Source organism: Amblyraja radiata, chromosome 4 (genome assembly GCF_010909765.2).
Source record: "Amblyraja radiata isolate CabotCenter1 chromosome 4, sAmbRad1.1.pri, whole genome shotgun sequence".
In the NCBI taxonomy this organism is placed as follows: domain Eukaryota; kingdom Metazoa; phylum Chordata; class Chondrichthyes; order Rajiformes; family Rajidae; genus Amblyraja; species Amblyraja radiata.
The window spans coordinates 23,230,708-23,246,909 of NC_045959.1; the positions used below are offsets into that span (position 1 = coordinate 23,230,708).

A 16,202-nucleotide genomic window follows, 5' to 3' on the forward strand; every position below is an offset into this window, starting at 1 on the left:
CCACTTCCACTGGAAGCTCATTCCACACAGCTACCACTCTCTGAGTAAAGAAGTTCCCGCTCATGTTACCCCTAAACTTCTGTCCCTTAATTCTGAAGTCATGTCCTGTTGTTTGAATCTTCCATACTCTCAATGGGAAAAGCTTATCCACGTCAACTCTGTCTATCCCTACCACAACAATAAGGGAATATCAATTGCTAATGAAATGAATGTGGAATGAGATATCCTGTATTACTAAGGTCATGTAATTACTGGGTAATAATAAAAAACAACTGATTCATTAATAAACTTCAGGAAATTTGTAAACTTGTGCAGGCTAGTCTCTATGTAGCTCTCATCGCTTAAATCCCCTCTCAAAATAACCCAGTGAACCATTCAGTACAATGACGATTAAAGATGGGGAAATAAATGCTAGTCTTGCCTGTTATGATAAGTATCCAATAAATGAAAAAGCAAACAAAAAAAGCAAATAATTTAATACCTGGAATTGTATGCCAACAGCCAGTGTTAAATTTACTCTCCTCAGTGTTATAAACAAGGTCTGTGGAAACTGAATTAAACCTCCGTGTTGCATTAATTTATTCATCGTAGGGTAAGCACTGAGGTTGCCCAGGTCAGGAAGACATTCTGATCCCAACCAAATCCACCATTTTCACTGTCTTCTCACGACCTTCACAACCCAGTCAATGAGCAGCAATACACAAAGTAAGTCTACAACCTGGGAACTTGCCTTGGGTAACGTGCTGTATGGTTACAAGAACCTCAGATATATACGTAGATACCAAGAACGGCACAGCACAGGAACAGGCCCTTCGGCCCACAATGTCCATGTCGAACATGATTCCAGATTCAATCCATCTCCTCTGCCTGAACATGATCCATATCCCTCCATTCCCTGCATTTCCATGTGCCTATCTAAAAGCCTCTTAAATACCACGTTGGTATCAGTCTCGACCACCATCCTTGACAGTGCATTCCTGCCATACAACACTCTCTGTATAAAAAACTTGACCTGCATATCTCCTTTAGATTTTGTTGCCCCTCTCACCCTTCAAGCTATGCCTCCTAGTCTTTGACATTTCCACACTGGGTAAAAGGTTCTGAATATCTACGCTATCTATACCTCCCATAATTTTATTTACTTCTATCAAGTCTTCCCTCAGCCTCTGATGCTCTTACATTTGCTTTCCAAAGGCACACGGAAATAGGATGAAAGCCATTGCTTCTGCCCAGTCATTCAGTGGGACCATGGCCATTGCATAACCTAGCCCCATCTCCCTGAACACTACTGGTTCACAAGACTTGGAATCAACCATCAACCCGGCATCAACTGCAGATTTCAGAACTCAGCTCCAACCTTTCAACATGGAAAAGATTATGTCTCCTTATCCCAGACTCCCCAAACAATGAAAATAGCTTCCTTTCATCCGCCCTAATTTCTTGAAATTTCCATTTCACTGGGGTAGGGAAGTTTGATCATCGGATGCCAAAGCACAGAGGAAGCAAAAGGCCATTGAATCACTTGCATCTATTCGGTCATTCACCGAGACAAGGGTTGATCTATGGCCTAACTAGCCTGTTCCATCCTTAGCTAAACATTTTTGCCAGCAGTGGGTAATGCACTGGGCGATACTCTCAGTTGCGTTTAGTGATGTCCATCAAAGATTAAACTCCGCCCTTACATACTTAGTTTATACATTTACATCAGCTTTTCTTAACATCCTATACACAAAGAAACAGGAGCAAGAGTAGGCCACCAGGCCCTTCAAGTGCATCCCTCCATTCAATTTAATCGTGGCTGATGTGTGTTGGCCTCTTCTCTGTGCCCATTATCCATTACCCTCAATCAACAAAATCCAAAGTACAGAGATTATGATGTTCAGCAGCAGTTCCCACCAACCCTTTTGTGGATATAAATGACATTTCTTCCGAAACGTTCAAAATACTGTGTATGACAATTCTTTCAAAGAACACAATCCCAAAATATCCTGGGATTCTGCTTCCGGCTAATATTCAGCACAAGAAGTTTAAGCTTACACAACTGAAAACAGAAACTTTCGGAAAGAAATTACTATTTTTGCACTCTATCTCTGAAAGAAAAACTTTCAAAAGTGCCACTTAATTTGAAAAAGTGTACCGCAACAGCTTGTAATATAACACACAACTTTAAGTATAAAATACAAGTTTGAATATAACCTTTATTTTTTCTCTCACAATACCACAGCAGGTATTTTGGAATTATGTTCACAACTCCAGTTTAAAGTTTCAAGGGTAATAATGTAAAAACAGTTGCAAAAATGTAATCTCATTTTAATTGTAACATGCTTTTTTTTGCATTTCGTTGTATTATCTAAGTCAAGCCCTCTATAGTCAAGCTTAAATATGTGCTCACCTGAAACAGGAATAAAATATATACCTGTACATGGAACAAGAACCTGAAATTGGCCATTTGATCACAATATCCCCTAGGAAGAAAAGGAACTGCTGCTATGATTCTCATTGAACCATAGATGGGTAAGCCCAGTATGAGGCCATTGTGCCTATCTATGTCAGCTTTCAACTGGAGCAACTCTCTAGTCCCCCACACTCTTTGTAGCCTTGTAAAGTTTTTCCCCCACCATATATTCATCCAATTTCCCTCTTGAAGACCACATTGAAATCTACCTCCTCCACAACTGCTGCCAATACATTCCATATCCCATCCATACGCTGCCTTAAAAAGTTTAGCCTCACGTCACTCTTAATTCTCTTCTCTCTTATTTTATCCCCATGACTACTAGGCCTCGATCCCTCCAACCGATGGTATTCCTCTGTCCAGTCTGTCTCTACCCTTCATCACTTTATTCAGCCTACCCTGAAGGAAACTGTACCACTTCCCCACTCCATCCCCCTTTCCAGGACCCATTCTCATAAATCTCCTCTGGACCCTCTCTAATACCTTCATATACCTTTAATGGGGGATCAGCTTGACTTTCCTCCTTTTATGTGCCTGAGATTATTTGATAGAAAGTGTTGACAACAAAATGAAAGATAAGAAGCTCATGAACATAAGAGAAAAACGTTCATTAAACTCATCCTGGATTGTTTCCAGCATGCTCTGTGTAAAGCAGTAGGTGCATGGAGGTGTATCGGCTTACCTGGGTACTATTGTTTCTCAAACTCAGTTACATACAACAGATGGTCCTCTGGAGACTTGCCATGTGTTTTGCTAAGGTGCAATTTGACTGCATGTTTGCTTACAAATGTCCTGTTGCACATTTTACACTGGAATGTCGAGTTTACATCCTCCTCTGACATCCCAACTGAGTTCAGGGGTCTATTTGGTATCACCTTAGCAACTGCCTGCTGCTCGCGAAGCTGCTCTACTGATAACTTGGAGAGGTCCTTCATAGAAAATCCTAAATGAATCTCCAGGTGAGCTATGTAGCCGGCAGGAGTCCTAAACTGGGAGGCACAATCATTACAGAAGAAAACCGGGTGACCTGTGTCTAAGTTCTTCAGGAATTTTGTTCCACCTGTCCTTCTCAACTGATACTTGACATTGGCTAGCCAATGGCTTATCGTGGTCATGGAAAGGCCGGTAAACTTTGAAATGTGCACCCGCTCGTGGAGGTTTAAGTCCGACATGATGAATTTGCCTTCAGAAGATTCCCGTAAACTAGCCGCGAACTGGGCTTGCAGCATCAGGAGGTGTTGGGGATTCCAGTTAGACTGCCTGCCCTTTCTCTTCTGTACCGGAGATATATCATCCAAGGTGTCCTCGAAGCAGCTGACGTCGGCTTCCGATTTCTCCGACACCGTCGAAGGGGTTGACGACTTGGGTGTCAGCCGCCCTGTGAGGTTCTTCACCATGTCGGAGATGTCTAATAGCGCATTTTCCCGCGAAGACGAGAGAATTGTTTCCGTCATGGCGGAAATCAGCTTCTTGTTGCTCTTTGATTTGGTTAGGTCTATGGGCTGATCATTGTTCTCGTAGTAGTATCGGTCTACGATATCTGCTTGCTTGGCCTGTGTGGCAGGGAAGATGGGCTTATCCAGCACACTGTTGCTGATTTTGTACAGCATGGCCAAGGGGTCAAGGCTGGGGCTCAGGGGCTTAGCCGCCTTGCCCAAGTGTGTGTTCATGATTGACTGCAGTGCACTGAGTGGATTGACAAACGGGGACTCGGGTGACTGGTCAGTGATAATTGCCATACTGTTACAGCCATTGCTGACTGTTGACCTCAAACACTCGTTACCATTTGGGAACGGTCCATCCAAATTGGTCTCCTTCTTCACTTTCACCTCGTGGCCGTCGCCGTCGCCGTCTCTCGACATATGCTTTGATGTGTCATTGTCGTCGGCTCTGGGAGGGTCCCGCACGCTGGGCGACGAGGAGCCACCGGTCACCTTGATCCTGGGCGTGACCATCCGCTCTTTCTCCGCCGCCTTTTCTTCAGCCTTGATGGCCATCTTCCCCGTGACCTTCTCTACTAGTTCCTCCATGGCATGGACGTTGCTCTTCAGAGGCGGGGGCGATTGGCACTCTGAGGGCTCCACCATGGCAAGATGTTCGGCAGACGGGGGCTTTAAGTTGCTAGTGTAGAATGGAGTCGATTGGACATTCTGCACTGCTGGATGGAAAGGCCTTATTGATCCAGAGAGCTGATAGGCAGCATGGATGCTAGGATAGCCTCCCCATGTGGGGGCACCATTCTGAGCCTTGTTGATGGCGGTGGTGACTGTGTTCTCCAGAGATTTCAGGATATCAATTCCGCCTTTGGGACTCTCATCCAGATCTTCCTCCCGCAGATACTGGTATTGGGAAGTCGACTTCGACTTTTCCTCAGGATCCACCCGCTCCTCCTTTATCTCCCTCTCTTTCTCGTCCTCTTCCGCCAGCTCTTCCTCCTGCTCCTTCCTCTCGTCGGCCATCGGCGGCGGGGAGGTTTCGAGCTTGGCTTGGGCAATGGGGACCACGAGCCGTGCCGGTGCGGATGGGGGCAAGGGAATGGACTGGATTTTCTCCTCGACCACCGTGTCGAACACCAGCTGCTTGCCTTTCTTGGAGGCCGAGTTGGTGACCTTCAAGAAGTGGCCGGTCACCATCATGTGCGCCGTCAGCTGCTGCAAGGTGTCGTGCGAGCTCCCGCACTCCATGCACTTGAGGATCTGCGCCTTCCGGGCTTCAAACTGCCAGGTGTAGCTGGCTCCATTCTGGTAGCCGTAGCGATTGTTGGGAGTCACGTAAGGGTTGGCCGCTCTCTGGCCCGAGGACGACTCTCTAGCAGGTAGGCCCGAGTGGTTGGAAGCAGATTCCGGGGAGCAGGGCTGAGGTTCCTGCTGCGCCCGTCTCTTGTTGGGGGGCAGGAGCTTGGACGCCAGGGCTGGCACGGGCTCCTTCAGAGGCACTTTCTGGTAGTGCTTGGTCTTGATCATGTGGACGCTGAGGTCCTGCAATGACTCAAAGGAGTGTCCACAGTACATGCACTTCAGGACCTTCTGGGCATCCTCCTTGCCCTCCATCTCCATGAGGGAGCGCTTCCTGGGCTTGGACCACTTGCGGGGGTTGTCGGAGTCCCGGTCGCGGTTGTCGTCGCGGTAGTGGCCGGTCTCGTTCATGTGCACGGTGAGGTCGACCAGGGTGTCATAGGCCGAGCTGCAGTCCTTGCAGCGGAACTTACTGGCCCCGGTGAAGACGGAGCCGAACAGCTTGTTCTGCTGCCGGTAAAGCTGCACCGTGCTGAAGAGGCTGGGCTCGGGGATGATCCCGTACGACGTCTGCTGGAGCGTCTTAGCCAAGGCGGCCTGGTGCCAGTCGTAGCCTAAACCCCCGCCATTGCCATTGTGGCTGCTGCCGTTGCTGCTGCCGCTGCCGCTGGCCTGATTGGGGCTCTTCAGGTTCAGGCCCAGGCTGGTCCAGTAGGAGCTGCTCAGGAGGTTGGAATAGGCCGCCTTCATCTGGGCCAAGCTGTCCCGTGAAGCCTGCAGGACATCTTCACCTGGCACCCCTTCATCCCTCTCCTGCCCTTCCTTGGAGGAGATGCTCCGCAGATCAGCCAGCGGGTCGCTGGTGTCGCTGGCGGGAGACCTGTAACCTGGGTCCGGGTGTACCGGCGTGCTGGCCGGCGAGTTCTGGTAGCTGGCTTCCTCTTTGATCTCCTCGTCCTCTTCGGGGCATTGGAACTCGTGGTCCAGGTCGCCCTCCGGAGGCAGTTCCTTCTCCGGAAGGTCTTCGTCAAGTTCGGCTGCCTTCAGCTCTTCTTCAGGAACATACGCTGCCAAAGGAAGGACAAATAAGGACAATGTTACACAGAGTTGGCAGGCTGAGGAAACACAATGTGTTGAAAAAAATCAAGCATTGTGGATCAGCAGGAAGCTAACCAATGCCTGCCGATGCACAGGGCACCTCCCATTGAATCTACATCCCATCTGAATCATTTGTAGAACATAGTACATAGAACATCACACCACATGAAAAGACCCCTCATCCCAATGTCCGAGCCGAACTTGATGCCAAGACAAACTCTTATCTGCCTGCCCATCATAATTATACTCAAAAATATGCAATACTCTATAACTCTATTCGACTTATGCCCCTGTCCCACTTAAGAAACCTGAACGGAAACCTCTGGAGACTTTGCGCCCCCCAAGGTTTCCGTGCAGTTCCCGGAGGTTGCAGGTGGTTGCCGGAGGTTGCAGGTAGCGGAAGCAGGTAGGGAGACTGACAAAACCTCCGGGAACCGCACGGAAACCTTGGGTGGGGCGCAAAGTCTCCAGAGGTTTCCGTTCAGGTTTCCTAAGTGGGTCAGGGCATTTGTACATCAGTGAATGAGCCTTTGTAAAATTGAATACTGATCAATATAGAATATTTTTTTCTTTATTGATTCGAGGGAAATAAATCATTAAACTTTAGCAAGTACAAATCCTCTGGCCAAAAATCCATTAATTTAGATAACCGTTTAACAGTGAATCTCTGGGCATGATTTCTTGATGTGTGGTCCTTTTTTTTAATGCGTGTGCTGCAAGATTCCATGTGATGCCAACAAAAATAGGAGAGCTGTTGAAGGAACTCAGCGGGTCAGGCAGCATCTGTGGAAGGAAGTGGACAATCAGTATTTCAACTAGGATTTTTTTTCAGAATCAAGGCTCCTGCCTGAAGAAGGGTCCCAATACAAAATGGCGTCCGCCCATCTCCTTCCACAGATGCTGCCTGACCCGCTGAATTCTTCTAGCCTGTTGAGACTGGTACAATGACAACATTTAAAATACACACTTATGGGTACATGGATAGAAAAGTTTGGTGGGATTTGGACCAGGTGCAGGCAGGCCATTTATACATCAGTGAATGAGCCTTTGTAAAATTGAATACTGATCAATATAGAATATTTTTTTCTTTATTGAGGGAAATAAATCATTAAACATTAGCAAGTACAGATCCGAAAAGCATGGATTAACTAAAACTGTTTTGTTAGAGCAACAAGCAGGCAACCTCATAACAATACCCCTAATCCAGGCACTAATCCCCATTAAGCAATGTCATTGTCTGCGCCAGAGGCTACAGATGTTCCCATCACCCATCTGGTTCCAGATGTTCCCATCACCCATCTGGTCCCAGGTACGGGTGACTGGTGTACTGACCATGCTATAATCTGCACTCTGATCTTCATCACCCTTGCCTCAAAGCAACACCAGGTGGACCAACGCTAAAGGTCTCAAGCACCCCACATGGAAGGAGGATCAGGTGGCCATCGGTCACAGAAACTCAGTTTAACAGGCGTAAGGAGAGCACCACATCCCAAACTACCGACCCACCCTACCCATGAAGCACCACCCGTGGAAAAGTCTGCAGTCCCAACTCTGCCCTCATCAACCAGCTTAGGAACCACACAGTCAGAGTAGACGCAAATTATCCTCGATCCTGAGGGACTGCAGGGAAATAGAAGATTGTGTTTCCACCCCATTAAGAACTCTCATGCTGAGCCAAATTTCTTTTTAATGTTAAGTAATACCGTGTATTACACTATTTTACTTTACAAAATTATCATTCAATTCTGTGTACTAAAATGCAAATGCAGAAACATGACAAGCACTTGGAGAATTTTACTCTCATTGCAATAGTACATAACTTGCAACTTTGCAATGGGAGGTGACTGATTTTTTTTTTAAATCACTTTCCTATATTTCATTTTCTCAAATCATAACTTTAGTCCACAAAACATTCCTAGTGAAGATTAGTCAAATGTGTTGCCTTCAAAAACCACTGAGATGTGGCAGTGTCTAATTAAAACAGATTGTTTATAGTGGATCATTGATATAAATGTGTTCTTGCTTACAGCTGCATTATGCTTCAATAGAAAGATGCACCTAATATGGGTTTGTTTGCCACAATGTTAGGATTGCTTCATGAAAAAAAATAACAAAATTGAAGTCTTACAACTGAAACGACCCACAAAAAAAGCAAGATTGAACATGAAGTGCAAAAGAATTAAAGTAATCAAGCAAAAACTATTTAAAGGAATATTATCCTCTAGGGGTATTTTTTATTTAAAATTCCCAATTAAATGACACAAACAATAGATGCTAAGACGATTCACATTATATGCAACAGAAAAAGATTGTAACGAATGAATATTGAATTAGTAGTAAACAACAGCATATCAAGATGTATTACAGTCAAGGGAAGTGAATCTCTTATGGAAGGAACAGATAATCATCAAGTATATTTATTGCATCAGTATTATATATATAGAAACATAGAAACATAGAAATTAGGTGCAGGAGTAGGCCATTCGGCCCTTCGAGTCTGCATCGCCATTCAATATGATCATGGCTGATCATCCAACTCAGTATCCCGTACCTGCCTTCTCTCCATACCCTCTGATCCCCTTAGCCACAAGGGCCACATCTAACTCCCTCTTAAATATAGCCAATGAACTGGCCTCGACTATCCTCTGTGGCAGAGAGTTCCAGAGATTCACCACTCTCTGTGTGAAAAAAGTTCTTCTCATCTCGGTTTTAAAGGATTTCCCCCTTATCCTTAAGCTGTGACGCCTTGTCCTGGACTTCCCCAACATCGGGAACAATCTTCCTGCATCTAGCCTGTCCAACCTCTTAAGAATTTTATAAGTTTCTATAAGATCCCCTCTCAATCTCCTAAATTCTAGAGAGTATAAACCAAGTCTATCCAGTCTTTCTTCATAAGACAGTCCTGACATCCCAGGAATCAGTCTGGTGAACCTTCTCTGCACTCCCTCTAGGGCAATAATGTCCTTCCTCAGATTTGGAGACCAAAACTGTACGCAATACTCCAGGTGTGGTCTCACCAAGACCCTGTACAACTGCAGTAGAACCTCCCTGCTCCTATACTCAAATCCTTTTGCTATGAAAGCTAACATACCATTCGCTTTCTTCACTGCCTGCTGCACCTGCATGCCTACTTTCAATGACTGGTGTACCATGACACCCAGGTCTCGCTGCATCTCCCCTTTTCCTAGTCGGCCACCATTTAGATAATAGTCTGCTTTCCTGTTTTGCCACCAAATGGATAACCTCACATTCACATTGGCCTTTCATGATCGCATATGCTTAAGGTAAACAGAAGTCCTGCTGTCCATTTCCTACCTCCCATAAGGTCCCATTTACCTATAACTTCTTTACCCGATGACTTACATTGGTTTCCACTTGAATAATATCATGATTACGATGTTCTTGTGCTTGTTTTCAAATAATTTCATGACCTAAACTCTTCCGTAAACTCTTCTGAAAGTTCTCTCTTCTGTATGATCCCTTAGTTTCTATATAATTCTAGATTCTATATGATTCATTAGGAGCCACTGTGCCTGGGATCTGAAGCTCTGGAATTCTCTCTCTAGATGTCTCCATCTCCCTACTCATCTTTAAGACCAGCCTTAAAATTTCTGCCTTTGCATGTTTTTTTCCCCATTTTCTCTCATGTCTACTTAGATACAGGCTATCCCTCGATTATGAACCCTGATTTAAAGATACCCGTACATACAATCTACCTTTCATCTTTTATCAAATCAAAAGTTTGATGTATGTACACACATTAATTACTACAAGCAACAAAACTAGTTTCCTCACTCTCTCTCTATTTTTAGTAATTGTTTTTTTCTATCAGTCGTATATGCTTTTGATGTCATTCATTGCAGTGATGCAGAGGTATGGTTACCGTATTGGGCGATTTTTGTGTATATTCTGCCTTATAGACAAAATTGACTGAAGGACATAGACATAGAATGACATAGCCTAGAAATAGGCTCTTCGGCCCACCGAGTCCACACCCAACCATCCGTCACTCATTCACTCCAGTTCTATATTATCCCGCTTTCTCATCAACTCCCCTACATACCAAGCACATTTTACAGCAGCCAATTAATGTGCTAAAACACACTCTTTGACATTTATATAAAGCAGAACCTGTTTGCTACCTATGTGTTTAAGAAGGAACTGCAGATGCTGGAAAATCGAAGGTACACAAAAATGCTGAAGAAACTCAACGGGTGCAGCAGCATCTATGGAGCGAAGGAAATAGGCAATGTTTTGGGCCAAACCCCTTCTTCAGACTGATGGGGGGTGGGGGGGGGGGGTGGAGGGGGGAGGGGAGAAGAAAGGAAAAAGGAGGAGGAGGAGCCCGAGTGCTGAGGGAGAGATAGGAAGGGGAGGAGACAGCAAGGGCTAACAAAATTGGGAGAATTCAATGTTCATGCCACCAGGATGCAGACTGCCCAAGCGGAATATGAGGTGCTGTTCCTCCAATTTCTGGTGTTGCTCGCTCTGGCCATGGAGGAGACCCAGGACAGAGAGGTCGGATACGGAATGGGAGGGGGAGTTGGAGTGCTGAGCCACCGGGAGGTCAGGTTGGTTAATGCGGACCGAGCGGAGGTGCCATGGAATCATTTTTTGTTTGATAATGCTCTTGTGCCACTACCTCTGAGTGTTTTGGTACTTTAAAGATGCTAAATACATGCACTGCAATGTTGAAGAAATGCCAACTCCCTATCACGAATATAAATTTAAATTTTGTTTAAATCACTATCTTTCATCTTCGACTCTGAACAAAAACAGAAACCATTTCTATAGCAAAAAAAACAATCTGCCGGAGGAACTCAGTAAGTTGACTCAACTAGCATCTGTGGAGGGAAATGGACTGGTGACGTTTCAGGTTGGGACATTTATTCATACTCAAGGCTCAAGTATGAAGAAGGGTCCTGACCTGAAATGTCGTCAGACAGATACTGCCTGATCCTCAGATTTCTTCCAGCAGTTTGATTTTTTCACCAGATTCCAGCATCTGCAGGCTCATGTCAACCATTTCTATAACTGATGTAGCAACCCCCGAAAGAAGCAGACCATTCAGCTGCGGAGTTCCCCTAAAGATGGTGCCAGAGCATGGAGACTCTATACATGCGGCTTCCTAGAGGTTTGGACAGCCAGCAAAATAAAATTCTTCACTGTACCCCAGTACATGTGACAATAATAAACCTAAACCCAAACTTATCTACTATCATTAGATACAATCGCTGAACTTAAACCAATGTGAATTGAAAATTTTCTGGAGCGAGGTTGGGAAAGAACATCTTCTAAATATAGGAAAAACTTCAACATCAGCCACTGTCTTTTATCCCTTTCATACTGATGAGCTGGTAAGGTTAGCAATGAAATGGCAGATGGTACTTAATCGTGAAAAATGTAAGCTGATGCATTTTGAAAAGTCTAGTGAGAACAGGAGGTGAGATGTTGATTGTGGTGACAGATAATGGCAGAGCAGCACTATTTATCAGTTCTTGGATCAGGGTTGATACCAGCTGACTACCGTTTAGGGACAATTTAAGGGAACATTTCTTAAAATGGTTTTGGGGGAAAAAATCACAAGTGTTGATTGGTTTCAGGTAAAAGCGTAGAGTTTAAAGATTTGGATCACTGGTTTCCAAAAGTGATTTGTCAAAAAGTTTAAAAGTGCAGTGGCTCAGTGGTAGAGCTGCTGCCTCACAGCGCCAAAGACCAGGGTTCGATCCTGACCTCGGGTGCTGTTTGTGTGGAGTTTGCACATTCTCTCTGTGACTGCGTGGGTTTCCTCCAGCTGCTCCGGTTTCCTCCTACATCCCAAAGACATTTAATAGGTTTATAGGTGAACTGGCCCTGCAAATTGCTCCCAATGTGAAGTGGGGTATCTAATGTGAACAGGCGATCAATGATCAACATGGACTCGTTGGGCCGAAGGGCCTGTTTCCATACTGTATCTATAATTTAAATGTTTTAAAGAGTACACAGATCTGGTGAAACAATACTAGTGAATGAGCTACACAAGTAACTATATTAATAATAAACCACTTGCTATAACATTCCTGCTTTAACAAACCATCAGGTTAGAGACACTTCACTCCCACTTCACCTGATATCTAACTTTCAAGGCCTAGCGTTCTTTGGAGCGCGGGAAGCGGGGGAGGGGGGCGAGAGGCGGGCAGTGGGGAATTAGGAATGTAATAGATAGCTTGAAACTATTTTGAGGAAAGATAAGTATTTCTTTTTTCCTCATCACCTTGGCCAGTGTAGATAACACAATCAACATTAGAAAAGTAAAGGTAGACAAATATGCTGGAAAAACCCAGCGGGTGAGGCAGCAACTATGGAGCGAAGGAAATAGGCAACGTTTTGGGTCGAGAACCTTCTTCAGACTGATGTGAGGGTGGGGGGGGCGCGAAGAAGAAAGGAAGAGGCAAAGACAGTGGGCTGAGAAGGGGAGGAGAAAGCAGGGTGGGATTCGGTATGGGAGGGGGAGTTGAAGTGCTAAGTCACCGGGAGATCAGGTAGGTTAATGCGAACCGAGCGGAGGTGTTGGGCAAAGCGATCGCCAAGCCTATGCTCCTCCCATTCCGAATCCGACCTTTCTGTCCTGGGCCTCCTCCATGGCCAGAGTGAGGACCACCGTAAATTGGAGGAACAGCACCTCATATTTCACTTGGGCAGTTTACACCCCAGCGGTATGAACATTGACTTCTCTAATTTCAGGCAGTCCCTGCTTTCTCCTCCCCTTCTCAGCTCTCCCTCAGCCCACTGTCTCCGCCTCTTCCTTTCTTCTTCCCACCCCCCCGCCCCCCCCTCTCCCACCCTCACATCAGTCTGAAGAAGGGTCTCGACCCGAAACGTAGCTTATTTCCTTCGCTCAATAGATGCTGCCTCACCCGCTGAGTTTCTCCAGCATTTTTGTCTACCTTCGATTTTCCAGCATCTGCCGTTCCTTCTTAAACATTAGAAAAGTAAAGATTATCTCGTCAGTTCTGCATTATTGCTTGTGGCAGCGCCAAAAACATTGTTGCATTTTCTGCATTGTGTCAGTCACTGCATTCAAAAGTGTTTTATTAGCTTAAACATGCGGGTCATCATGGGGTGCTATTTAAATATATGAGCTACACAATATATGAGCTCCGGACTGCTAAAGCCGCCACAGCCAGACATAAAACAGCTTTTTTCCACGAGGAGTAGCTCTACTCAATAACCAAAAATCTGTAGCCTCCTTTTACTCGGGTCTTTTATTTAATTCACATGTTTAATCGATAATGTTTTATTATTAATGTTTAATGTTTTATGTGTCATTCTTAATTGTCACTGTATGTCATGTTGTCACTTGCGAGCAGAGCACCAAAGCAAATTCCTTGTATGTGAGTATACTTGGCCAATAAACTTATTCAATTCAATTCAATTTAATACCCTTCTTTTTTCTAGCTTACATTATGCCTATATTGACACCAGCAAACTGAATTTTAACATTACCACAAACATTTTTAAAAATTGGTGAAATGTAAGTGCAAAAGATGAAAGAAGATTATTTTTCATCTGCCATAATCGATTAAGTATTAATGCTGATAAAGATTCAAAGGTCCCACCTCCTTATGAACTTTCAGAGGACTATAGATCTCGAGTGGGGATCGGACAGGGGTTCAAATGGAAAAGATCTGCCGAGCTGTAGATGCTGGAGGTTGAGTTTGTATTGCAATGTTGTTTTGCACTGATGGCAGTGACTATTTACTGATTTTCAAGAGGAGGATTTACAGACATTAATGTCATTTACTTGAGGTGTTTCCACCCCCACTATCATTGGTGATGCTCTTCAAAGCCATCTCAACTCTCTCCTTGCTTTGCATCACCAAATAACGGAGGCATCAGCAGTTATATCAAGAACAGCGAGCCACAAGGTACATCACGCATGTCAACAGTTTGGCTCATGGTCTCTTTAGAGTCCTACCGAGTGTAGAATCCGTACGCTAGTTCTATCCTACACACGAGCGGCAATTGACAGTAGCCAATTAACCTACAACCCTGCACGTCTCTGCGTTGTGGGAGGGAACCAGAGCAACCAGAGAAAACCACATGGTCACAGGGAGATGTATTTCGTTGTCTCTGTACAGCACACTGCACAATGACAATAAAGTTTGAATCTGAATCTGAATCTGAGATGTACTAACCACGTAAGGACAGCATCCGAGGCCAGGATCAAGCCCGGTCTCTGGCGCTGTAAGGCAGCAATTTATGCTCTGTGCCGCATTTTTAACACAAATCCCTCAGTAAGCAGGTCTGTGAGCTAGAAACCTAATAAGCAATGAACTTCACCATGGGGCACGTTGCTTACACAATGTAAATCCTTTACATGATTTCAAACAGTTCCCTGGTGCAAATCAGTTCCCTAACCTTGCTGTGTATTACAATACGCTGCCCACATATCAAATTAATGCATGCTTCTTGCAAGGAACAATTAATTTATCGAATTAAAAATCATATTCAGTGGATGTTATTAAAGGGTAAGGAGATGTTCTGAAGATGAGCTGATTTTATAATATTTATTCAAAGTGTTTTACCCCAATCACTTTCACCTATCCTGAACCACATATCCCCCTTTCACCTGTAATGTTCTGTTTTTAATGATGGAGTTATCTCCTTCTCAACTGACTTGATATTTTTATCTTCCAGCTTACTAGGTACTCAGCACCCCCGGAGCACATCCACAAAGCAGCATGTTAAATTGCATGAAATATATATGCATGCAAGCATACATGCACTTAATAATGCCCTTAATAATTACCGGTGTGACCCAACCACTTGCTGCCTCCCTGTGTATGCCTGTACAACCAAACTTGACCTCTCATCTCAGCTTTCAAATTAAATAAATGCAGCCTCTTCACTCTTCAGAAGAAGACAGAAGCAAATTTGTTGATTTTTTTTTACAGGTAAGTTGTTAATTCACAAGAGATCCAGAAACAAGAGGAGAATTTATTTGATGCCGTGAGTTGTTGTGATCTAGAATACACCACCTCTTAAGGTGGAGGAAGTGGGTTTAGTTGGAACTTAACATTGAAGCATCAGGAAGACTGGAATATACACAGGCAGAAGATGAGGTGCCTTTTCTCAAGTTTGCCTTTGGGCTTGTTCCAACGGTACAGGAGGCTACAGACAGCTAGGCTAAGAATGGGAGCGGGATTGAAAATTAACATTCTTCAGAGGGAGTGGAGCAGAGGATTAAAATTCTCCATCCCCGTCCCAGTCTGACCTCTATGTCTGTGGCCTCCACGCGTGTTTGAGCAACAACATGTCTTTGATTCGGACACACTACAGTCTACCAGACTGAATACCGATTTCCCCAACTTTATATACAGTAGCACTCTTTCTTTATGTCAGTATGAGAACTGGCTATTTCCATCAATCATCTATCCATGACTTTGACTCAGTTTTTCCATTTTACCTATTATAGTCTGGCCTGCTGGGGGCCTGGAACGCATTGCCAGGGGTGGTGGTGGAGGCAGATACGAGGCTTTCAGATAGGTACATGGAAGTGCAAGGAATAGAGGGATATGGATCATATACAGGCTGATGAGATCAGTTTAAATTGGCATCAAGCATGGCACAAACATTGTTGGCCATCGGACCCGTTCTATGCTGTACTGCTCTATGTGCTATGCTGGGGATATCCCACAAGCCTGCTATTAACAACACATAACAGAGATAAAGACATTGTGTGCCTCCAACAGCCTTAACCCATTTGTTTTCACCCTTCAAGAGATGCGCCCTTTACTTATCTGTCTAACTGTTTCTTAAATGTTGGGATAGTCCCAGCCACAACTACCTACTCTGGCAGTTTGTTCCATACACCCACCACCCTTTGTGTGAAAAAGTTACCCCTCGGATTCCTATTAAATCTTTTCCCCTTC

The 16,202-nt window shown here is 44.7% G+C and overlaps 1 protein-coding gene across 1 annotated transcript in view; it reads right to left on the reverse strand.

Moving 5' to 3' along the window:
• Positions 1-16,202, reverse strand: part of tshz1 (teashirt zinc finger homeobox 1) — a 230,216-nt gene that overhangs the window by 126,662 nt on the left and 87,352 nt on the right. The window contains exon 2 of the mRNA XM_033019072.1: positions 3,138-6,257. Coding sequence (XP_032874963.1) covers positions 3,145-6,257 — 3,113 coding nt within the window. The 3' untranslated portion in view covers positions 3,138-3,144. The remainder of the gene's footprint in view (positions 1-3,137; positions 6,258-16,202) is intronic.